Source organism: Acyrthosiphon pisum, chromosome A2 (genome assembly GCF_005508785.2).
Source record: "Acyrthosiphon pisum isolate AL4f chromosome A2, pea_aphid_22Mar2018_4r6ur, whole genome shotgun sequence".
Lineage (NCBI taxonomy): Eukaryota > Metazoa > Arthropoda > Insecta > Hemiptera > Aphididae > Acyrthosiphon > Acyrthosiphon pisum.
The window spans coordinates 107,761,968-107,787,165 of record NC_042495.1 but is presented as its reverse complement, the minus strand read 5'-3'; the positions used below and the strand labels follow the sequence as shown (position 1 = coordinate 107,787,165).

Genomic DNA, 25,198 nt, shown 5'->3' with positions numbered 1-25,198 from the left:
AACTAGATACCCGACTTCTTCTTATCAATGACGCTGGCAGCCATTTACAACTAGGGCAAAATAGTATTATCAGTATATATGTATATATAAGTAAATATGTATATGAATAAATGTAAACATTGCCAAAGTTGCAAATGGCGTCGGGCATCATAATTTAATAATGTTGTTGTATATAGAGTCGGGTATCTAGTTATTATACATATCTGTGATTGTGACAGTGCGCCTTATCATTTATTGATAAAGGTATCTATCTGGATTCTTGATTCTTGAATTATTCTTCATATCTTTCCACGGCCATAGATAGTGCCTAGTATCTTAAATCGTGTTTGATTCATAATCGTGTTCCACAATTCACATCCACTTCTACATCATATGAATTTAAATCTTGCTACGTACCCACTACCTACTTTCACTTACCTACGCATTAAGCAATAATTATAGTAAATACACAATTGAAATACGTTCTGCAATATTTTTTTTTTGCTTTTTTTATTCCTATCTATTGCTACTTTTGTTGGCACTTTTTTTAACATTCAGCACAAATCCAAATAACAAAACATCTTTAATGATATAAGCTTCAAACTAGAATTCAAACTAGAACAGCTAAATCATTCGCAGTGTGAATTAGCGGCGAGCCAGTAAGTACCTAGTAAGTACTTTGTTAGTTAAATTTGTAATAAATGTATCTATTTTCAACAATTATGTATTATGAAACATTGAAAATACAAATTTAATACCTAACCAGGCGCTGATCCAGAGGAGGGTACTAAGGTGGTATGGTGGCATGTTGCTTCCTGGAAAACAAATACTCTACACAACGTGTAGGTATATTGTATTTTTCAGTAGGCTGGAGACATTTCTAAACAAAATTTTTACCAAAATATTATTTTCATATAGTCTGTGGTATAATTATCCATTTTATCTACATATAATATAGGTACTAGTCAAGGCGGATTAAATCCATATTGATACTGTTTTGATACCTTTTTAAATCTGTCATTAAAGTTTGTCTAATATTACTTCTGTTTTCCACAATGTCTTCCATCCATTTTAATGATGTCATTATCATTTATCGATGTCCAAATATAGAGTCATTCTCTATTTTTTATATTTCCATTATTGAACTTCAACATTTTATCTTTCTGTTTAATAATTGACAACTCGATTCACAATAATGTACTGAATAATGGAGGTACTGAATACTGATACTGAATGTACTGCACATTTTTCTGTTTTTCCTTTACTATAAATATTATTTATGTACTTGAGATAAGAAAAACGATTAATTTTATATTGAGTTATCAAGAGCAAAAGTTATTAAGTTACGGTAGTTTCAAGGGAATTTCCATGAAGGTTGAGATAATGAACAATTTGATATAGTGATCGAAATTATATAAACTTACTGTATCTACTACCTACTAAATAATACCTAATTAAAATTAATTTTTATAATTTTAAATTTAAATTTATTTTTGATAAAAATGCCAGTTATGAGTTGAAAACGTTGGTGACGAGTGATTCGAGCATGTTGCAAAGTCATTTAGTGATGATATCCTGCTATTTTTCAAAAAATATTTAGTGTAACACATTTGTATTGTTTGGGTACAATTACTTTTTAAAATTTAAAACAAGGATGACACTTGCACTTAATTACTTTTTTTAATTTTTGGAGCCAAAATGTTTGCCTACCAAACAAGATATTTTACTAAATTTATGACCTGCAATCTTTCTTCCTACAAAATGACTGATTTGACTTCAAAGGTACATAATTTTAATGTGTTATGTTCACAGTAATCCAAAAACATTAAGGAGAACATAATTCATTATGGAACCATTAAGTCCATCAATTAATAATTCTGCAATAAATTCCAAGTAAGCAAATACCTATACACTGATGGTAGAAAAACGCTACAAAAATATAAAATTTAACCAACATTTTGAAATTATTTTATAAAACTAGTTGTTTTTGTAATTTATGTAATTAATTGTATATGATTTGAACATTAATTGCCTACTGAATAACAAAAAATATATTTTTTTCAATTTCTTTTAGGTATGATTATATATTAAACAGTTCGAGAGTGTTGACAATTCCACTTGTTAGATCCGATGATCCAGTAGTTAATAGACCTATTAAACAAGAATGTATTGTAAAGACAGAGTATAATGACGATCAAGTATTTAATAAAATTATTAAACAGGAAACTATTGGTGTTACAGACCATAATAATGATCAGTTAGTCACAGGGTAAGAATTATTTTTACATCATAGCGTAATTTAAAATGTAATGATACAATTTACTAACCTAACTGATGTTAACTGACCTGAACCTAACTAATCAAATATATTTAACATATTTTAATTTAACAGAAAAAATAATAGAAAAAGAAGCCATCCCCTTATAGAATCCCAGTAGTACTACTCACAGAAATTATTAATTGCTTAGGTTAATTATTGGTTGGTAAATTGTTTAACAGATCAAGACACCTATGTCCATTTTTAGAACAAACTGATGTCTAGTAGGTATAGTGAAAAATGTGTTAATATTAACTTTATACGACTAAAAAATGTATTGACTGATTAAAGTATACTGCCTCTTTCACTAAATTGACTATTGTAATTGGGCCTGAGCCTGAGGTAATGTTAAATAAAGTAGGTTCTTATTATGTTGAACATAGGCATGAGCAGACTCAAATTTCTGGCCGAGCCTAGAAAAATTAGTTCTTTAATACTTGGACAGTGCCCCTAATTTTTTTTTTAACACATAAACATACATTATTATTGTAAATTGGCAACTGCGTTAATAATAACGACCGACAATAATAAAATTAATAATAATAATATTTCATAACACAGAACACATTAAAAATCTAAATAAACGCTTACAAAATAAGAATTTAGATTTAGGTATCCTATTTCTAAAGTACTGATTATAAAACATATGTGAATCCATCGATTCATTCATTGTTCATCATCCATGCCTCTTTAATTTGGCACTCAGATAGTAGGTATTTGTCAAAACCAGAGTCTATCTAGTGACTAGTTTACAAAATAATTTTTTGAGATATTTATCTTTTAAATGTAATTTTGAAAGACGTCCTCATTCAAGGTATATTAATTTTAGTATTTTTTTTAATATTGCTCCCTTAAACAGTAGATTTAAAATGTTAAATTTAAAATTTCTTTTTGAACTACTGCATAATTTTATTGATTGCCTAGAAATTTTAGAACCTATTAACTTCAAAGTAAATGTAAATAATTCAAGAAATAAACATCCTTTTTATTTATCAATTATTAAAACTAACAACATGTCATACTACCTTGCTATTATATTAATGTCATGTGGACATTTTTTCAATAACTTGGCTGTTCAAGATATATATATATTTTTCTCTATTATTTGTATACATTTTTAGTGTAACTCACGCATGACTGTAATTAGGACACTATTGTAAATTAGAATTTTATTCTGTAAATAAAATATTATTATTATTATTATTATTAATAATAAAATTCTAAAAATTAATTTTGAATTTGTGGTTAAGACAAAGACAGAAAACCACCAGTTAAAAATGTCAATGTCCTTCAATAACTATTGCCATAATCACTATATTATAATATCGACCTATATATTATTTGGTTATCTAAGGTGGAATTGCTTATTAAAATAAGAATACTTAATATGGGTTATTGAAAGATCGCCTCCTCGTGGTAGCCCCTGGGCAACGTTCATCTTTAAGACGAACGGCTAAAGGTCTTTCAACTCGGCGGCCAAACTAGCGCTTATAACGCTCTCCTGGCCTGGTTACATGCATCCAAACCGAACACATTCGAATCGTAACCATACGCTAAATAAATAAATAGGTAATTGAAAATTTCATATGCTTATATAAATAGCTCAACATGAGTCATAGTATATTTTGAACATTTTTATGGTGTATTGAAAATTCTAATATAAGTGAAAATTTAGTGAAAATGTCATGTATCTACGGTATTTTTTTTAAGAGACATCAAAAACCAAAATCAATTTAGTCAAAAACTGAGTTTGCGTAAAAATTCCCGTTTTTCCTTAATCTTAAATTTTCCACTAGCTTCACTGTCATACCGGAAAAGAGACTGAAGTTGAAAATTGAGATGAACATTTCGACTACTTATCGCGTAAACAGACAAAACAAAAAAAAAACAATTTTTATGGGGGTCAGAGTGGAGTGAAATAGTGTATTGATTTTATTATATATTTTATATTTTATTTTTTGGTGTCACTCATAGACTAATAGCCAAACCCTTTAAAATTGTTACTAAATATTTATATTAGCATTTTGAATGAATAATAACAATCTCGAAATATTTTGACTCTTTTTCAGCTAGTTATAATCATAAGACATTTTTAAAAATATTTTTGATAATAACTTTTTCTCTTAGTAAAAAAGCTTGACAATTTAATACAAGGTTCCTTTTAAGTTTCATTAATGTAAGTTCAAAAATATCAGAAATACATAGGCATGATTATTTTTTATATTCATTCAAAGCTCAAATTTTAAAAATTCATCTAAATTTCGAAAATTTTGATAGAAGACTATCCACAAATGCGTAGTAGATATGATAACATCAAAAACAATTCTGAGCGAAGACGGTCACTCAGCCCATGGTAATATATTGATGACATTATTGTTAGTAAAGTAATTTATATATAACCTATTTACGTGGATCTTTGCTTTAAATTTTCAATCCTTAGCTATAAAAGTTGGACATTTTATAAATTTTTAACCACAAAGTAATTATTAAATTTTAAATTTGATATATTTTGTCAAAATTCGAACTTTATACCTAAATGCTTATAAAAAAAATAGTGCTTATGTATTTTAAAAATGTTTTGATATATAGAAAATGAAAATACAAATTTCAGTAAAATTTTCATGTATCTATACAGTTATTCGTTTTTGAATCACAACAAAAGAACAAAATCGCTATATTATGAGAAATCGAGCGAATATCCAATCTCGTAAAAATATAAATTTCAAACGCTCATAAAAATTAAATTTGATTTGCTTGAACTGCTTGAAGAAATTTTTTTTAAATAAAATAGACAAACATGAGTAATCTTTTATTACATTTTCAAATCTTGGATTTAAGATTTTTTAAATTCTCAACTCATAATAATTTGCACATTTTTGTGAATTTTACGTATTTTGGCAGTATTTAAACTTAAAATGGTTATAAAAAAATTGTGACATTGGATTTTTAATATTTTTCAAATATCCAAACTTTACCAATAAATAAAGTTGTATTGACATTCATAAAAAAAAAACTTAAAAAACTAACTCTAAAACAAATGACATTTTTCATGAAATTTTCAATAAACATTAATTTTATGTTAGCATTTGCTATACACTATAAAATATTCAAAATATTTTGACTTGTTTTGAGCTGTTTACGGACATTATAAATTTTCAATTTTTTTAGTTTTTTTTCTATGAATAATAACATTGTTTATAGTTCGAATATTAACAAAATGCGTAAATATCACAAAAATGTGCAAATTATTTTGAGTTAGAAATTCCTAAAAATTTTCTTTTTTAAATCTAAGATTTTAAAATGTAATATAATATTCCTTATAAAGTTATCTACATTTATAAAAAAAAAATAATATCCACTTAGAAAGTCTAATTAAATTTTTATGAGCGTTTGAAGATCAAATTTTTACAACACTGTATATTCAATAGATTTCTCATTTTGTTGTAATTCAAAAACTAAAAACTGTAGGCACTTGAAATTTATATAATATGTTTATTTTGTCAATCCCTATACTTGATAAAATTTTCAAAATATTTTGACTTGTCTTGAGTAGTTTATGGACTATTTCCGTTATATTTTATATCTTTTATGCGCAGTTTTTTTCTTATATAGTAAGGATTTAAGCTTCGGCGAGACCTAAATGGGAAAAGAAGATCTATGGAAGGGTTTGACGGGAACAGCGCGATGAATGATGTCGATAAGGACATTATTTAGAAGTATGGCAGAATTTTCGCATGATTGATGTATGAAAGTGGTGTTCAAGTCTTTAGTGGTCAACGATAAGGCTATTTGAATGTAATCTGCATCCTTGAAATAGCGAAAGGATTGGTTGTCTACGATCATCGTAATGGGAACAGGAACTTTGTATTTAAAAGAAAGAGAAGAATGATGTTTGTCACAAGGTAGCAGGCTGAATGGGGTTTTTTTTCAATTACAGCAGAATGAGCATTGGAGAAACGTAAATCGAGGAAGACATTGGAGTAGTTGGGGACATAATTTGATTGTAAGAAGTTCATATACTGGTGATTGATCCCCTATTATAGGTTAACCTTATTGTTGCTCCCTCCGGAAAATCTTTGCCTATGATTGACGGAATTCTATGAAATATCTGGGAGATTAAAATCACCAAAAAACATACCAACTTCACAATTAGCTGACTCCCAGGCAAGTTCAACAGATTTAGAATAGTTTTCATATAACATGATATCAGCAGATGAGGGGATATATACTACGCTAATAAGAGCTGAAGGTCTCTGGAGGGGAGAAATTCGAATAAATATCTGTTGAACATTAGAATATCCAGGAGAAATTAAGGTAGAGTGGAGAGAATCTCTAACTGCGATCAGAACTTTTCCTCCTCTGGAACAGGTACTAGACTGTATACTTCTATCACATCTAAATATAGAATAACCCGTGAAACATAGTTCAGAATTACTTATATCTGTAGATAGCCAAGTTTCGGTGAGTAGAAATATGTCGTAATGATAAGAGAATAAAATTTAATTGTAAATTAAATAATTTTGATCTAAGACCTCACATTCTGATAATAAAAATTAAGATGATTAAGATGATTATCAAATACAGGTATTTGCTTAGAATTAGTAAATCTATTTTTAAATGTATAAACGTCATGCACTAGGTTATTAATAGAAGATTTAAGCTTAGAACATATATTACAATAATTATGTAATTATTACTATCAAACGAAGAATTAGGATGATAGAGGTGCTCGTCCAATAAAAAGGCCCGGCCCTCTAACTGGATTAGATTTTTGAAAGAGATGATATTCCGACTTGAATGACCCGTTTTTCTGGAAGCTTGATCACCACTGATAATGGAGGGGACCCAGTTGAAATATTCCTTTACAATGTTTTGCTCACCTTTGTTTTTACGATCATCCAGCTCGGCATAATCCCGGCGTAGCTCTTGACGCTGTAGTAGTGCACGATCACGTTTGATAGATAGGGGATATGCCAAAGTGGAAAGTGTATGCTTCTTGTTATTAAAATCATTAATAAATTGAGCGGCAGTTACCTTAGAAGTAAAAATGGTCTTTATAGGTCATGGTTTTCCTTCAGTGATTCGGCCAAGTCTAAATAATTTGGATTCTGATGGTGTAGACAGCGATCAAGGTTGTAATGTGGCATCAAAGATTATATGAAAACAGATTGTGCACTTCGATGTAAACAAAAAAATGGCCTAATATGGTGGCCTCCAGAATCAATGTGACCATTTCAACGTACTAAAAATATTTGAAACTTATCATGTACTGGTGGCTAACCTGATAGTGATACCCGAGTATACAACGAAAACAAACATCTTGTTATAAACTCAAATCACTAATATCAACAACTTTGGCTTTTGGTTTAGGTTAGGTTTTTGGTTATTATATACAATAAATTAGCATTAGGATTTGTGGTCACACTGATTTGAGAGGTGACCAATCAGAGCACCTTAATATTCATTTTTTTACATTGCAGCATAGGAAGTGCACAATCTGTTTTCATATAATCTGTGGTGGCATCAAGAAGTTTAATATCCTTAGCGATCCTATCAATTATCTGAGTGGCTAGATATTCGGGGAGTCCATGGATGATTGCATTTAAAGAACATCTATCATGTTCAGATAACTCGTGTAGAAGCTGAGGTACTTGGTCAGAATGATGGGGGAGACGTAGTTTCATTGGGATTTCTTTCAAGGGAAAGAACTTGATCCTGAAGAGCAGTGATTTTTTTACGTAAGGATGCGTTTTCCAATTTCAACTCCTCTACTTGGGTGATAGTCTATCTAAGCTAGATTTCAAATCGGTAAATTTTAAATCCTGAGAAAGACGCAAATCCTTACTTTGTTTCAATGTTTCATTTTGAGTTTTTTCGAGGTTTGAGATTGTGTTGCGAAATTCCTCAGCCGAGAGAGAGGAAACTACGTGAGATACCTTTCTGGTTTTGGCCGACGTGGAAGACCCAGATCTGGTTACAACTTAAGAAGTCGTAACTTCAGGACATTTCATATTTAAATAAGTTTGGAATTAGATTCTTAGAGTGGAGAACAGCTATTATATATACTTGTAGTGTAGAGAATGCAACCTAATATGCTGAAAACGTTATTACACCCGTCAGGTAGGATGAGAGTTGTTTATACTATCTATCGTTGGGTCACGGTGTATAAAGAGTAAGGTGGGGTTTCTGCGACCACTGTGTATAATATGTGTGTAATACAACCTTATCGCTGAAGTACGGTTAGGGGTGGTGGTAAACTCTCCCGGGTCAATCAATGTTCACCTAAAGGAAATGTGTAAACTCTCCCGGGTTAATATTATGTTTACCTGAAGGAAATGTGTAAACTATCCCGAGTTGTTTTAATTGTTATTGCTACTCTATAAATTGCCTTAACTGCAGAGATTGTGAATGTTATTTAAAAATTGTATTATAAATTGCATTACTGTTAACCTGTATTTTCTATTTAAATATTAATTATTTATACCTTAAGTTTATTGAAATCAATGTGTTCCAATTACCATAAAAAGTAGTATTTCGATTATAATATATTATAGCTCATAGCAACAATGATTTTTATTATTAGCAGAATTATTTTAGTGTTACCAACTCTGTTATACGAATAATGTCCCATGTTCATCTACCTTAGTAGTACTGAAGTAGACCCGGGAGAGTTTACATGTTCCCGTCAGGTAGCATTGGACTAAACCCGGGAGAGTTTACATGTCATTAAAATCGGGAGAGTTTACAATCGCCCATGGTTAAATTATCGGAACGGCTGGAGGTAACTCAGTCGATTACAGCTGTTGCTAAAATAAGAATTTTAATTGATTCATTTTATTCGGCGGCCATATATTATCCATGGATACTAAAAGCTGTCATAATGCAAAACTCTTGGGAAGATCAAACTCAAAATTGACACCGGAATACAAATGGACTTTTTATGAATTGGTTAAAATATAGAACACAAAAAACTAATACATGCTACTGAAGGAAAATGAGAAAAACATGGGATCGAATTATTTAGGTGTTATCACGATGGCGACTGACAAAGTATGTAATATGAATTCAACTTACTGGTTACTGTATTAATAATAAGTAATAACAATATAAATATAATATAAAATATCCACACTGACAAACCGTCATCGCTCAGAATCGTTTTTCATATACAATGATATTATATCATTGAATTCAAGTTTAATACCGTCTACAATGACCCACTTGAAACCTACTGTACAGCAGAGCGACATTCACTTCCCAAACTTTTTTTTGCTTAAGGTAGAAATACTTGCGGGGAATCTTTTATTAATATGTCTAATGTTCGCTATGGTAAGAAAAACATTTATGAATTTCTTACTGAAAAATAATTTTTCATGACTACACATAAATCAAAAAAAGTCAAAAAGGTGAAAGTTTCAAGTGTCTACGGTTATTAGTTTTTGAGTTATATCAAAAAAATAAAATAGATTTGGCCAAACATTGGTTTTGCCTAAAAATTTCCATTTGTTTTTCCCGATACTCACAAATACTACTGGGAATTTTCAATTTTGCCTTCCTGAATGTACCAACTTGAACTTAGTACCAGTAAAATATGCTGATGTCGAAAATTATAGTATTTTTACTAGGTACCACAAACGTTGATGACAAAAAAAAAATCACATCATTATAAAAACAAAACTTATTCCTATGCTCAGAATCTTAAACAACCGTATAAAACTAAAACATAATTAACACATTTGGACGGTTTAATACACTACCAATTTTTTTTTCATTAAGCTTACTAAAACAAAGTTTGTGATTAATCAAGTTTAATGTTTTATTCATGAAATGTAAACCAAATAGTGTTCTTGATATTGCGTGTATCTATATACTTGACTTTTTATCTTTGTTTTTTTATGAATGAAATAAAAAAAAACTAAAAAAGCAGGTAAGTGGATGTCGCTCTGCTGTACAGTAGATTACAAGTGGGTCATTGTATAGTGGTTGTATTAGACTTGAATTCAATGATATAATATCATTGTATAAGAAAAACGATTCTGAGCAGAGATCGTTTGTCAGTCTGGATATTTTATATTTTGTAATTATTTATTTTATCATGTAAGTTGAATTAATATTAAAATATTATAATTTTTTATTCGTTTCTATGTTGATAAACAAAGCGTTAGAAATTAAAATCCCATTTTTAGCGTTTTTTTCGTAATTTTCCGTTGGTTTTTCCCGTGGCATTAAATAACTATTGAGAAAATCGAAAAATGACCTCTCTAAAGTACCATCTTGATCCAATTTGCTAAAAGATAAGGTATTATATGTTGAAATCGAAACTCTCCTTCTGGAAGAAATTTTGTATACAGGATATAAAAAGAAGAAAAAATAAAAAAATAAACACCATTGTAAAAACAATAGCTTCCTCGCTCTGCTCAGAATATAAAATAATTCTCAATTTTTATTTTAAAATCTACATACTTAATATAAATATTAACTTAAAAAGAATTATTATTTTTTAGATCTATATGTAAAACTGAAGAAGAAGTAAACGACATTTTACCCAAAATAAAAATTGAAAAAGATATAATTGAGAGTTTTGAATTTGAAGGAACAGTGCTCAACGAAAGTCACCCTTCGGAACTCATTATTTGTATGGATTTGAACAAGAAATCTAACTTAATGGAAAAGCCTTTAACATTCAATGCGTGTAATATTAAAGTTTCAAAATTGAGAAAATTGCCAGTTAATAAGAAATTTCAAACTGGAGGTAAACACCACATATGCATTATCTGTGATAAATTATTTAAGACAAAATCACATTTGACTAGACACGTAAAGATTCATACCAGTAATAAAAAAGAGCTATTCATTTGTGGCATTTGTAATAAATCATGTCGTAATAGATCATATTTGAAAAAACACATACTGTTTCATAATGATCCTAAGCCGTATAAATGTGATATCTGTGATAAAAAGTTTTCTTTTAAATCATCCTTAACAGAGCATACAAGAACACATACTGGAGAAAGGCCTTATCAATGTAGTTACTGTGATAAAAGGTTTGCTACCTCGAATTCTTTACAATATCATAGAAGAACACATACTGGGGAAAAACCATATCAATGTGATTACTGCGATAAAAGGTTTACTTCATCGTCAACTTTATCATGGCATAAGAGAATACATACTGGAGTAAAGCACTATAGTTGTGCTACATGTCGTAATTCGTATTCCACAAAAGTCAGATTAAAAACCCATATTATGAAATATCATACTGGTGAATTAATGCAATATAAATGTGATATCTGTGATAAGAGTTTTTATCGAGAATATCAGTTAAAAAGCCACACTAATATACATACAGGTATAAAGCCATATAAATGTGGTATCTGTGCTAAAGGATTTTTTCATTCAGCAAATTTAACAGTGCATTCATTTATACACACAGGGGAAAAACGATATATGTGTGGTACTTGTGATAAAGGATATTATCAAAAATCAGAATTAAAAAAACATATAAGGACACATACAGATGACAGACCATATAAATGTGATATCTGTGATAAACGGTTTTTTATTGAAGACCATTTAATAAAGCATACTAGAACACATACTGGTGAAAAGCCATATAGATGTGATATCTGTGATAAAGGTTTTACTCAACAAGGAGCTTTAAATTATCACAAAATTACACATACTCAAGAAAAGTCATTTCAATGTGATATCTGTGATAAAAGGTTTGCTAGAAAAGATGGTTTAAGAAGGCATTCAGTGACACATACTGGCAAAAAGCCATATAAATGTGATTTCTGTGGTAAAGAGTTTTCTCTTTCACAATATTTAAAAGATCATACAAGGATACATACAGGAGAAAAACCATATGAATGTGGTGTCTGTGCTAAAAGATTTTATGCATTATCAAATTTAATATCGCATAGACGGATACACAGAAAAAAAACGATGAAAATGTGATATCTGTGATGAAGAATGCTGTCCCTTCATTCGCTGAATATCATACTAAAAATATATACGTTTAGTAGTTCATGATTAGTCAAAGGTAGACATTCTGCTTATGACACTGCAAGTCGCAAACGCTAAAAAAAAGACAAAAATACGAAGCATTGTGGAAATTATTATAAACTTCTCTTAATTGTTGTATAATTCTATTTTTTTTAAATCGAAATATGTATTTTAATATTATAGGCATATCTGCATATTAAAGAATATTAATTTTATAAGCATTCCGATTTGTAAAGTGATCCATTTCTACCACTGCTCCTTGTTGGTCTTAACAACATCTGCCATGCTTGTGTTGGTTAGGAATTTAAATTAAATTTATTGAAATAAATACTTTTAGTCCTATAGAGCATAGGCTATAATTACAATATTTTTTTATTTTTAATATTTTTTTTCTCTAGGTATAATGTGTTTTTGAGTTATTATTATATTTATTTATTTAGTATAGTATTTGAATGTTTTATACTTTTCTTATGGTTGAAGTAAATTTTAGTCTGTTAAAGTTTTTGTTGTATATGTATAGTTGATAAAAAACATAAATATAAACCATAGATTGATACCATAAATCGAAATCCGAACAAATAGTTTCAAAGTTATTACAATTTATGTACTATATTAACACGTTCGTGGTCTTTTCAAATTTTATATTATTAATTTACCCTCAGAACATCACTCAATTTTAGATTCTGAGTGGAACGATGAATGTATTGATTTTACAATGATGTGTGTTTTTTTTTTATTTTTTATTTTTTTTTTTATTTTATTTTTTATTTTTTTTTGTGTCTGTCATCACCTTTTAGGACAGTAAAACTGCTTCGATTTTCTTCAACAGTAACTTTTATGATTGGAAAGTGAATCTAGTTGGTACTTTGGGGGGTCAAAAGTAAAAATTTCCCAGTAGTTTTCAAAAGCGACGTGAAAAACAAAAGAAAAATTAAGGAAAAACGGGAATTTTTACGCAAAATCGATTTTTAACAAAATCGATTTTGGTTTTTGGTGTAACTCTAAAACAAATGACCGTAGATATATGAAATTTTCACAGGTTGTTTATATTTGCATTTTCTATACACGGTAAAATTTTGAAAATATTTTGATTTATTTTGAGCTCTTTACGGACATTTTCATTTTCCATTTTTTTTTAGTTTTTTTTCTAAAATATCAATCAAATTTTATTTGTTGAGTAAAAAAGCTTGAAAATTTAATACAAGGCTCCTAGTATATTGTTACAATGACATTTGAAAAATATTAAAAATCCTTAGTCACAGTTTTTTTTTATTAGCATTTAAAGTTCAAAAATTGACAAAATATTGAAAAATCACGAAAATTACCTAATTATGTTGACTTTATAATTCGTAAAAATTTTTCTTTTTAGAACTAAGATTTTAAAATGTAATACAAGATTCCTTATAGGTTAATCTACCTTTATCAACAAAAAAAATGTCTATAAGAAACTCAAATTAAATTTTTATGAGCGTTTGAAATTCATATTTTTACAACATTTGATAATCACTCGATTTCTCATGTAGCGATTTCCTTATTTTGTTGTAATTTAAAAACGAATGACTGTAGATACATGAACATTTCACTGAATGTTTATATTAGCATTTTCTATATACGATAAAATTTTGAAAATAATTTGACTCTTTTTGAGCTGTTTACGGACATTGTAAGTTATCAATTTTTTTAGTTTTTTTTTCTATAAATATCAATAAAGTTTTATCTATTGGGCCAAAAAGTGTAAAAAATGAATACAAAGCTCCTGATACATTGTTACAATAGCATTTGAAAAATATTACAAATACATATGCACAATTTTTTTTTATAAGTATTTGAAGTTAAAATGTTGACAAAATTTATCAAATTTAAAATTGAATAAGTATTTTGTAGTTTAAAATTTATAAAATATTCAACTTTTATATCTAAGGCTTGAAAACTTAAAACAAGATTCCACGTAAATATTTAATTATGTTGCCAAAATTCTAAGAAATACATAAGTACAGTTTATTTTTATAGTCATTTTAATATCCAACTTAGTCGAAATTACATATTAAAAAACCTGGAATAAGTATTTCAGTTGTTTTGTAGTGATTGTAATGAAAGTATAATATTATTTGTGGGTACTTGAAACTTCTAAAGTATACTATTATATATCTATGATAGTACCACGGTTTGTTGTTGATGTATAACGCGTTACCTGATTGATATTGTGATATGATTAATTTGGAATTTATTATTAATACCTATTATAGGTCAATTTTTTTTTAATACTATAGATAAGTATACCTATAATAGGTATATCTAATACCTAGACTGACAAACCGTCTCCACTCAGAATCGTTTTTCTTATCCAGTGATATTATATCATTGAATTCAAATTTAATACTACCCATTGTACAGTGATCCACTTGTAACGTACTATATAGCAGAGTGACATACACTTACCCACCTATTTGAACTTTAAATGCTTATAAAAAAAAACTGTGACTAAGGATTTTTAATATTTTTCATCTGCCTTTGAAACAATATACTTGGAGCCTTCTATTAAATTTTCAAGCTTTTTTAATCAACAAATAAAATTTTATTGATATTTTTAGAAAAAAAACTAAAAAAAAATGAAAACTGACAATGTCCGTAAAGAGCTCAAAATAAGTCAAAATATTTTGAAAATGTTATGGTGTATAGAAAATGCTAATATGAACATTCAGTCAAAATTTCATGTATCTACGGTCATTTTTTTAAAAGTTACCCCAAAAACCAAATTCAATTTTGTGAAAAATCGATTTTGCGTAAAAATTCCCGTTTTTCATTAATTTTTCTTTGGTTTTTCTTGGCGCTTTTGAAAATTACTGGGAATTTTGACCTCCCCAATGCACCAACAATTGTCACTTTCCAATCGAACAAGATACTGAAGTTTAAAATCGAAGCATTATTTCGACTACTTATCGTGTACACAGACACAAAAAAAAATAAAAAAATTTAAAAATTTAAAAAAAAAAATAAAAAAAAAAACACGCATCTTTTGTAAAATCAATACATTCATTGTTCCACTCAGAATCTAAAATGAAAACTGACAATGTCCGTAAACGGCTCAAAAAGAGTCAAAATATTTTCAAAATTTTATGGTGTATGGAAAAAAAATAAACATCCAATAAAATTATCATGTATCTACAACAGTTATTTGTTTCTGAATTACAACAGAATAACAAAATGGCTACATGAGAAATCGAGTGAATATCCAACCTTGTAAAAATATGAACTTCAAATGCTCATAAAAATTGAATTTTATTTACTTGTAAACATTTTTTTTTTTTTGATAAAGGTAAAAAAATTTATAAGGAATCTTGTTCTACATTTTAACATTTTAGACTTAAATAGAAAAATTTTTATGATTTTATAACTCAAAATAATGTACACATTTTTGTGAATTTTACATATTTTGTCAATATTTGAACTTAAAATGCTTATAAAACAAATTGTGACTATGGGTTTTTAATATTTTTCAAATCTCATTGTAAGTATATATTATATATTATAAGAGCCTTCTATTAAATGTTGAAGCTTTTTTTACCCAACAAATAAAATTTTATTGATATTTAAAGAATAAAAAACTAAAAAAAATTAAAAACTGAAAATAATAAGATAATGAATAAGAGAGTAAAATAATAATAGTAGTTTATTGTCAATATAATATTTTACAAAATATAACAATGACTGCTTGACCTGCCGATTTTAAAACAGTACTTAGATCCAATAAATTTGCTTTGCAAGAATTTATTTCTGATCTTGTGTAATTGAACAACTTTAACAGTTGACAACAAATTTACTATTTTATTCCAGGGGCACACATGCGAGTTTAAAATCGGTTATCGCAATCGACATAAACCCGTGTTTGATATAATTTCATGTCTCCGCACAGATATATAAAATAATTTTATAAGTTTATTTTATATACCCGTGTGTCTCCGTTTCACATTTAATTTGAGTTCGACAGCATTATTAGTTCTATAGCGTCTACTATATAGAGTGTAAAGGAATATAATATATAGTTTTATTTAATTAATTTATAATAATTATAATTTGTATCGAAACAATATTTATCAATTTTTACAGTAAAATATACATTTTTAATATCATTTATAAAATAAATAAATTAATAAATGTCATTCTATGCATTTTTTTTATATATTTTTAGATCATCAAATTCCGGACCCTAGTGATAACATTGCCTAATAAACTACGGAAATGATGAAAATTCCTAGGCGGTGATAACATTGCCTTCCGCTTTTAGGAATTGTCAACATTTACTAGGAATTGTCGTCATTTCCTAAATTGTCAACATTTCCGGTAACATATATATATATATATAATTGAAAATTATGTTATTCTTAATTTAGTATGTGATAGCAACATTTTACATACTCTTCAATATAGTATTTTGTGAATTAGGTAATATAAATTTTAAATATTTTTAATTAGTTACATATAACTAATTCGGTTAATATGAATTCAATACAATCACAATAGATACCATATTAATACATTTTACTGTTCAAAAAAATCATTTTAAATTTTTAACATATTGGTATGTACAGGTGACATTGTTAAGTGGTAAGTTGATAATCGAACCTGTGACAATCCATGATGCTGGATGGTATATTTGTGTTCAAAAATATTATTCTAATAATTTCAAAGATTTGAAAGCTCTTAAATGGCCGAAGCCCAATTGAGAGTGGAGAAACGTTTGAGTTTTACTACAATCATAATTATTTATAAATTATAACATTTGATAACACTAAGATATTAATATCGTATAATTTTTTTTGAACATGATACAATTTCAATTTTTAAACTATTTGAAAAAAGATTTACGACTATTACTTAAGAATTAGGTAAAGCTAACTTAAACTGCAGAATACGCAAATAATTATACAACACGAGTTTTCAACTTTGTTCTTTTTATAGTTACCTACTTATATAGATACTTACTTAGAACTATTATTTTTGTTTATGTAAAATTTTTTTTTTTTAGTGAAAGTGACATCAGAGGTTACGAATCAAGACGAAAATATCTCGGATGACAAACATTTTGTATTGAGTCTTTTACCCACACTTCCAATGAATAAGAGGCTCAAAGCTCGGATAGCTATTGAAACTTAGGTATTTAAATAGTTGATAGAAACGATTCTGAGCGGAGACGGTCCAATTTGTTATCAGTAGCCTTTCTGGTATTTGTATTTTTTTCCGCTGGGAAACGTGTTCAGACACAAAAATAAAATAAAAAAACACACATAAATGTAAAGCCAATATGCAATAGGTCATAGCCAATAAGTACATAATATTCTGTTTAATTAAATTGATTAATTATTTTCATTTATTTCACATAAACATTACTAAATTAGTATAAGACTTCAAAAACATGATTAGTAGCTTACATACATTTTTTTTAAAAATATTATGATTAAATGGTGTCATCTTTCAAAAACGTGTTAGAAAAAAAAATACATAAACGTGTGCTGTAAATTATGCTTTTACAGTTTTACATCATGAATAATTATAGTTATTAACCAGGACCAATAACGATACTATTTGCGACTGAACATTAATATTATTGTTGAACCATTTTTTCTTTTTTGCAATTTATCATCACATTTACAATTGTGTAACAAACACGCATAGTCTGTAATAGAATAAAAAATATAATATTTATTAAATCTACATAAAAAAATATTCCGGTATTATTTATTGTGTAAAAAAAAGTCGTAAAAACATTAAACATAATAATGTAATTCTGTTCTGCTCTGAGATAGAGCAGTAAAACTCCAAAATCTAAATTATTATAAAAGTGCTTTGTGAGGTTTTTTTGACAATTTGTATTTATTAATCATTAATAGACATCCAAATTAGTAACTGTTTTGATTTTTTGTACTTTTTCTAAATATTGTGTTAATGTTTTACCAATACCTATAACCATTTTTGAGGAGTTACTACTGTTTTTTTCTCTTCGGAAATAGGTATATAAGATAAGAAATAACAGTAAAATATATTAGTGTAATAAAAATCTAATATATAAATAATAAAATGTACTTAAACAGGCCATTATAGGCTGAAATTCCGTTAAGAATCATTTTTCGTATGCAATGATTTATCATTGAATTGATGGTCGTGTACAGGGAAAAATCTTGTTGAAGAAATAAAGAACGGATACAAGAGCAAAGTTATAACAGGAGCGGCTTTTATCAACCTCAACGCTGCATAAGAGAGGTCAATAAGAGACTGTTAATAAAGAAAACATAATATTTCCTGATTGGAGATTTGAAGCTGACAAAAATTATTGGACTTCTGTTATTATATTTATTATATGCTACGAAACAGACGGTTCTCTTCAGAACAAAAAAAGTAGATGGAAAAGACAAAACAATGGATTACCTCATGCAGCTCAAGGAAGTGTACTGTAGTAGGAACCAATCTTATTCAGTATAATATAATATTATAATAATGCTCAGCCGATTGGGAATCGAAAGAAATACTTTATCCACGCCGAAGATCTCACTGTTACAACGAATCATTCGAGGAGGTCGAAGACACCGGAACGTCGCACTTTATAATACTATGAAGGAATACTACACCGAGATTTATATTTTTGAGTTTTTTTGGTTACGGAATAACCTACTAACGTGGAACCTTATTGTAAGTTTTCAATCTTTATCTATAAAAGTTGAACATTTTATACATTTTTACTACAATCGAACTTCAAATGCTTATAAAAAAAATTATGACTATGTATTTTTATTATTTCTCAATTTCTATTTAAGTAATATATTAGGATCCCCGTATTACATTTTTACGCTTTTTGGCCAAACAAATACAATTTTATTGATATTTATAGAAAAAAAAACTAAAAGATTGAAATTTGAAATTGTCTGTAATCTGCTCAAAACAAGTCAAAATATTTTGAATATTTCATGTTTTTATGGTGTTATATCAAAAATCTTTATTTTACAAAATTTTGGAAAATAGCACTGCAGTGCATTTTTTCGAGCAGGACAAAATTACAATTTTAGTAGAAAAATATTTAAATTTAAAATATTAGGGACAACAATATTTCCACTACCAACTTTTAAAGCCTTAATATATGCCTTTAATTATGATCATTATATTTTTATAATTATGAAGGTAATATGAAACATACGTGATAAAATATTTCCATGTTAATAATTTTCGTCTTTGTATATTGTAATTTTTGCTGGTGTGCATCATTCATTCTCATTGTTAACAAAATCAATTTTTTAAATTTCATATCCATTTCTGTCCAATTTGAGCTATACAACGCGAATGTTATAGAATCTTTCTAAAAAAACAAAACATATAAAAAGAAATTTACATAAAGTAATTTACAAACTTTTTAATGCAGCCTAAATAAATAAAAAAAAAACAGTTAAGTGGATAACGCACTGCTCAGGGGCGTGCTAAATTTTTAGATCAGACAATTTCCTATTTTTTTTGGTAAATTGTTTTTTTTTTATAAATGTTGTAAAACTTATGGGGAATCTCGATTAAATTTTCAAATGTTTCATATACATATATTATATACAGAACAATTTTTATGAATTTTAAGCTCAAAATATTTTTTCTAAATTATAACTTTAGACGCTAATAATAAATAATTATTGTGGATTTAAGCTAAACTGTTTTTTTTAAATTTCCACTAACACTCTATGAGGAACCTTGTATATAATTTTTAAATTTTTTGACATTTACATTATATATAAAATATAAATACTGAGTGTTGACTACTATTAGTCAATTTTAATACAATTTAGATTCTAAGCGGAGCGAAGAAGCTATTGGTTTTACAATGGTGCTTATTATTATTATTTTTTTTTTTATCTTGAATAAAAAATTTTACCAGAAGGAATGCTTCGATTTCAACATATAGTATCTTATCTTTTTATCAAGATTGTACTTTAGAGAGGTCAATTTTTGGTTTTCTAAATAGTTGTTTATTACCACAGGAAAAACCACCGACAAATTACGAAAAACCGCTAAAACCAGATTTTAATTTCTAAAGCTTTGTTATCACAATATCACCACGGAAACGAATAAAACATTATAATATTATAATATTAATTCAACTTATAGGCTATAAATTATAATAAATAATAACAATATTAAATATCCAGACTGACAAACCATCTCCGCTCAGAATTATTTTTCTTATACAATGATATTATTATATCATTGATTTAAAGTTCAATACAATCCTAAATCCATTATACATTAACCCGCTTGTAACCTACTGTACAGCAGAACGATATCCACTTACCCGCTCTTTCATATCGTTATTTATAGAAAAAAATTTCATATTATGTCTAGATCTAACTCAAAAAGAGTCGAAATATTTTGAAATCAAACTTATTCAATGTGAATTTTTTACGGATAGTACCAACTGGATGGGTCAAGTAATGTGATAAACGTGCGTCTCCCATGTAGTGGTGCATTACCAAAAAAAAAAAAAGTACCAACTGGATACACTTTGTCACCCCAGTATATAGGTAGGTAGGTAGGTATATTGAATTTGAAGATTGAAGCATTTTTACACCTCCAAATAATAAAAATAAAAATACCTACTTACTTATAAATACTTTTATACTTCCTATCTTTTTTTTTTTATTATTGTATTAAGACTTAAGGCTTCAACTACTAAGGTCATTTTTAGGTTAGAGATGTGCCATGCAAGGTCTGGGGATCGCGGCCTCTCTCTTCAGACAGGTGTCTGCCCGGAAAGAAGTGCCGAGATTCGAACCGGTAACGGTGCGCATTGCAACCGACGCCTTAGTCCACTCGGCCACTCTATCACTAAAAAATTGTGTTGTTTATTTCGTGGAAATTAAATAATATCTATAGGTACTATTTAAAATGAACGTTGCATTTTATTGTATAACTCCTTAATAAATACTTTGATTAGGTATATAAATTCGAAATTACTTTAATGTTTAATGTATTAAATACAAAACATGACATATACATTTGAAAAGTACAAAAAGGAATTCCAAAAATAGCTTCCATGGATGTCAATGCCATATATTGCGTAAAATCGTCTTCTATAAAACTCTGAAAACATTAAGGAATATTAACATCAAATATATGAAATATCTTTTCATGAGATATATATATATTTAAATATAAATAGCATGTGAAAACTACAAAACTTCCTAAAAACAAACAAAATGTTTTCAAAAACATAATTATATTTATCTAAATAAATAAATGCTAGTGTTCCATTATGTTTATATCTACCGTTAGAAAAATGAACCAAAGAAAAATGATCGAACAAGACACAACAAATACTTGCAGTAACATCGTTGGTCGAAATATTGATAAAAATTCATCATATTTTCTATGTAAAAAGAAAAAAATTGTTATAAAAATACTCATATTATACAACAAGACACCATTGCCTACAGCATGAAAAATAGAAAAATTTGAAATTTATTTTACTAAGAAAAACTTATCTAGTCAATAGGAAAAATAAATATGATTATGAAATTGTTTTTCCTACACATGATAACATCTTAAAGATATTTGAATTAACTAATTTATATTTTTGTTGATAGTATTTTTTCATGTGCCTATAATATGTTTATATTATTAATATCATTAAATAATAATATTATAGATTGAAAGATTAAAATTAAAAACATTTTTTTATTTTTTTATTTAGAAAACAAAATTAATATGTATACTTACTTCAGAATGTTTTGATGATCTATTATAAGTGTTTTTAAGTCCTTGTAGTGATCCATATATTTTATATTCTCATTAGGTAACTTAATCTTGTTATCAACATTATCTACAAAAAACAACATATTATAATATTATAGTCCATTGTGCTTTACCTTTTTAATTCACAATATTTGTGAGTGCTGGCAAATGTTTGGTGGATGGATTTTGTTTAACAACTTAATTTCATATTTTGTTTTTCAATAAATAAGTAGTTTAAGGAATCTATTACCGACTTAAAAATTAAAATCAATCAATTGTATACTGTAGTACAATATCACAGATAATGTATTATTTTGTTTATTTTCAATATAAATGTTAGTGTTGAATTTATTTTAATGTATTTTATTTCTGTGTTTAACACACACAGAAAAAAGAAATGTATGTATGTTATTTTATTTTAACATGCTAATTGATCTAGTGATTACTGAACCTATAAGAATTATAAAATCAGGTTTGAATACTTAGGATCTTAGGAATTTCCAACATTTTTGATTTCGTTCCACTAAATTCTCAGAAAGATATACTAAAAATAAAAAAGAACTAATTAGAAAAATATATTATTTCCATTTTTAGAGAAGTTAAATAAAAAAAATCTAGTAGTCTTGACGAAAAATGTAAATATATTTTCAGAATTCTAATAGTCTAACTAGATCATTTGATACGTTGGAATGAAAACAATAATATGGTTAAATTCCTATATTCCAAGTGTGTCAGACGAAAGTAGAATATCACCATTCTATCCTCTAGAATTTTTTATTCTTTAATCATGTATCATACTTAATTGTATTAATAATAATGTTATGTACCTAATTCATGTCCCCCACACCCCCCAGATAGCAGTGTCCGCCAGTGTTGTAATTTGGTCATGTTAGTGGTGGGGGGGGGGATGAAATGTTTTAATGTAAAATATAACATTACCTTAAACCTACTCTTAGTATTTCTCTCATTATTATTTAAAATACTAGCAATCTGCTTTTAATAAATTGGAGTCAATTCATTTTGATCAGCATTGTACTCAAAACCTGTAAGTTCCAGCGACTTGACCTTAGGGCCAATTCGCGGTGTAGCTTATAGGTCACGAGGCAAGTGTTCCAGCGTTCCCCTGGACTTGTGGGTGGTTTTTAGGCGTAAAAAACTCAGAATCTCATATCATTATTGTTGGGGTAGAATAATGAAAATGAAACAGTGATGAAAAGATATTTCACCCCCACATAAAGCTGTCAAAGTACGTGACAGCCCCCATGGCCCTTTGACCAGCCTTGAATCTTGATGAGATAATTAATAACTATTTACCCACTCTAAGTTTCTCGAATATATGCATGTCAATACTGTAGGTACTTACTATTCGGGAAGTGAAGTGATTTATGTCCGACCGATTCGAACGCAGTGGAAATCATTTGCAACTGACCGGCTAATGCGAATGCCAACGTATTCACAATAGTATCAACAATAATGATAAATAACGTATTGATGACTAGGCCAAGCGATTCGACGATGTGAAATACATAAAAATATGAGTTGTAAGTTTCATCCGAGATAAATAAATATAAATTGACAAGGCCCAGACGATAGGCGCTGGACAATCCATCCTGATTTTTTATTATTATAAACGAGTTATTAAATACCATTGGAGACGCTACAGTAAGGATTGATATTGTTAAATAAAACATCACGTATATGTTCGTGTATTTAATGGAAAGATTTCGCCAAACGTTCAGTGTATGTCTGCCCTGGACACCGTACGACGTGAAGTCGAACTTCGTGATCGACAAGCAATCCCATATAACTTTTGAGCGATTGAGTATGATGTACATCTTGTAGTTCCCGTACAGCACGTTTACCACGAAGCCAAAATAGAACATGGCCTGAATAATGTTATTGTTGTTTACAGGATAATACAAACCGTTTAAGAACACTATCGCCGAAAGGAGACATTGGTAAACAATGAGAAATACGAAAATTCTGTAGTAAACATTATGACGGCCTAGAAATGTTACGGTTTCGGTGTCCAAAATTTGATAGAATCCGAAAATTTTGGCCAACTTCAGGTTGAAAATGCTATCGCTATTGCTTCCGTGACTATTCATAATTATCAATGTTGATGTAATATATCTTTTCGTCACCTGTAAAAAATATTCCTAAACCGCATAAACTAAACTGATATTCCTTATAACTGCTAAACTACATATAATATATACAATAGTCAATGTTAACAAACCTTTTCCGAAAATTAGTTTTTACGATATTTATGATGTTATGTTATAACTTATAATAGAGGTATACACAATTCTGTGAAATTGACTTGAATTTTTAACCACTGGATAGTTTGTGTATTTGCAATTGCATAGATCGTAGTACCACACCTATATTGTACAATTTAATCAAAGTAAATAGTTATACTTACCCAACACATTTTATTTTTTAAAGTTCTTAATGCCGTTGTGTATTTATTGTTTAAATAATGTTTTAAAAAAATGAAATTTTATTTTATTTTAAAATTGTATATTAACTACCTAGGTATTATTCAACTGAATGTGTGTGACACCAGTGAGTGACTGAGGTGGACTAGTGAAACACTCTATCACATAATATACTTATTAACTGTCGCCTTTTTAAAAATGTATAAAAAATGGTAATGAATAATTTATGATTGATGTACTGATGCACTTTTGATTATAGGTAAGTATTAAGGTCTAAGATACCTTCCAAGAATTATATCATTTTATTAGTATTTAAAGCCCTGAACATGGCAACAGCTGACATGTTGACAATTTTATATGAGCGTGTATTATGGTGTTGTCGATGTCAACCACACGTTTGCGTAGGTACATTATATTAATACTGTAGTAGTGACTGGGTCAAGGTTTGAGTTACCTATACTTATTTTTTTAAAAGTTATTTAAAGTTTTTAAACTTGTGGGACAACGCGGCTTTCGAATTTGATAAGACATTTGAGGCCGATTTCATTGATGAATATAAAAATCATCCAGCATTGTGGAAAGTAAAAAGTGATATCGCTAAAAATAAGTACTTGAGAAATAAAGGCAATTAGACACTTGTTATAAAATTTCAAGAAAGAATTCTTGAAGCTAACGTTACTTTTGTTAAAAAAAAAAT

General features: G+C 28.1%; 3 protein-coding genes across 5 annotated transcripts; 1 reads left to right on the top strand and 2 right to left on the bottom strand.

The window, feature by feature from the left end:
• The first annotated feature begins 204 nt into the window (after positions 1-204).
• LOC100169189 (zinc finger protein 2-like) lies at positions 205-12,522 on the top strand. Of its 3 annotated transcripts, none has more exons than XM_008186838.3 (4): positions 205-638; positions 1,792-1,872; positions 2,054-2,248; positions 10,801-12,522. In XM_008186838.3, exons 2-4 carry the CDS (start codon positions 1,826-1,828, stop codon positions 12,251-12,253), a joined length of 1,695 nt encoding a protein of 564 aa, XP_008185060.1. In that variant the 5' UTR covers positions 205-638; positions 1,792-1,825; the 3' UTR covers positions 12,254-12,522. The 3 variants fall into 3 exon arrangements, with proteins under 3 accessions (XP_008185060.1, XP_001952210.1, XP_016661791.1); XM_001952175.5 differs by having other exon boundaries at positions 205-649; XM_016806302.2 differs by lacking the exon at positions 205-638 and adding an exon at positions 741-821.
• A 6,894-nt stretch (positions 12,523-19,416) lies between these two features.
• On the bottom strand, positions 19,417-21,741 carry LOC107884337 (odorant receptor 33b-like). The gene is made up of 3 exons (XM_029490889.1): positions 21,596-21,741; positions 21,284-21,409; positions 19,417-19,646 (listed from the first exon to the last, which is right to left on the bottom strand). The coding sequence occupies exons 1-3, from the start codon at positions 21,731-21,733 to the stop codon at positions 19,464-19,466; spliced, it is 447 nt and encodes a 148-aa protein (XP_029346749.1). The 5' UTR covers positions 21,734-21,741; the 3' UTR covers positions 19,417-19,463.
• A 300-nt stretch (positions 21,742-22,041) lies between these two features.
• On the bottom strand, positions 22,042-25,124 carry LOC115034176. Its single transcript, XM_029490046.1, has 2 exons — positions 23,424-25,124; positions 22,042-22,148 (listed from the first exon to the last, which is right to left on the bottom strand). The coding sequence occupies exons 1-2, from the start codon at positions 24,166-24,168 to the stop codon at positions 22,042-22,044; spliced, it is 852 nt and encodes a 283-aa protein (XP_029345906.1). The 5' UTR covers positions 24,169-25,124.
• Positions 25,125-25,198: the final 74 nt, after the last annotated feature.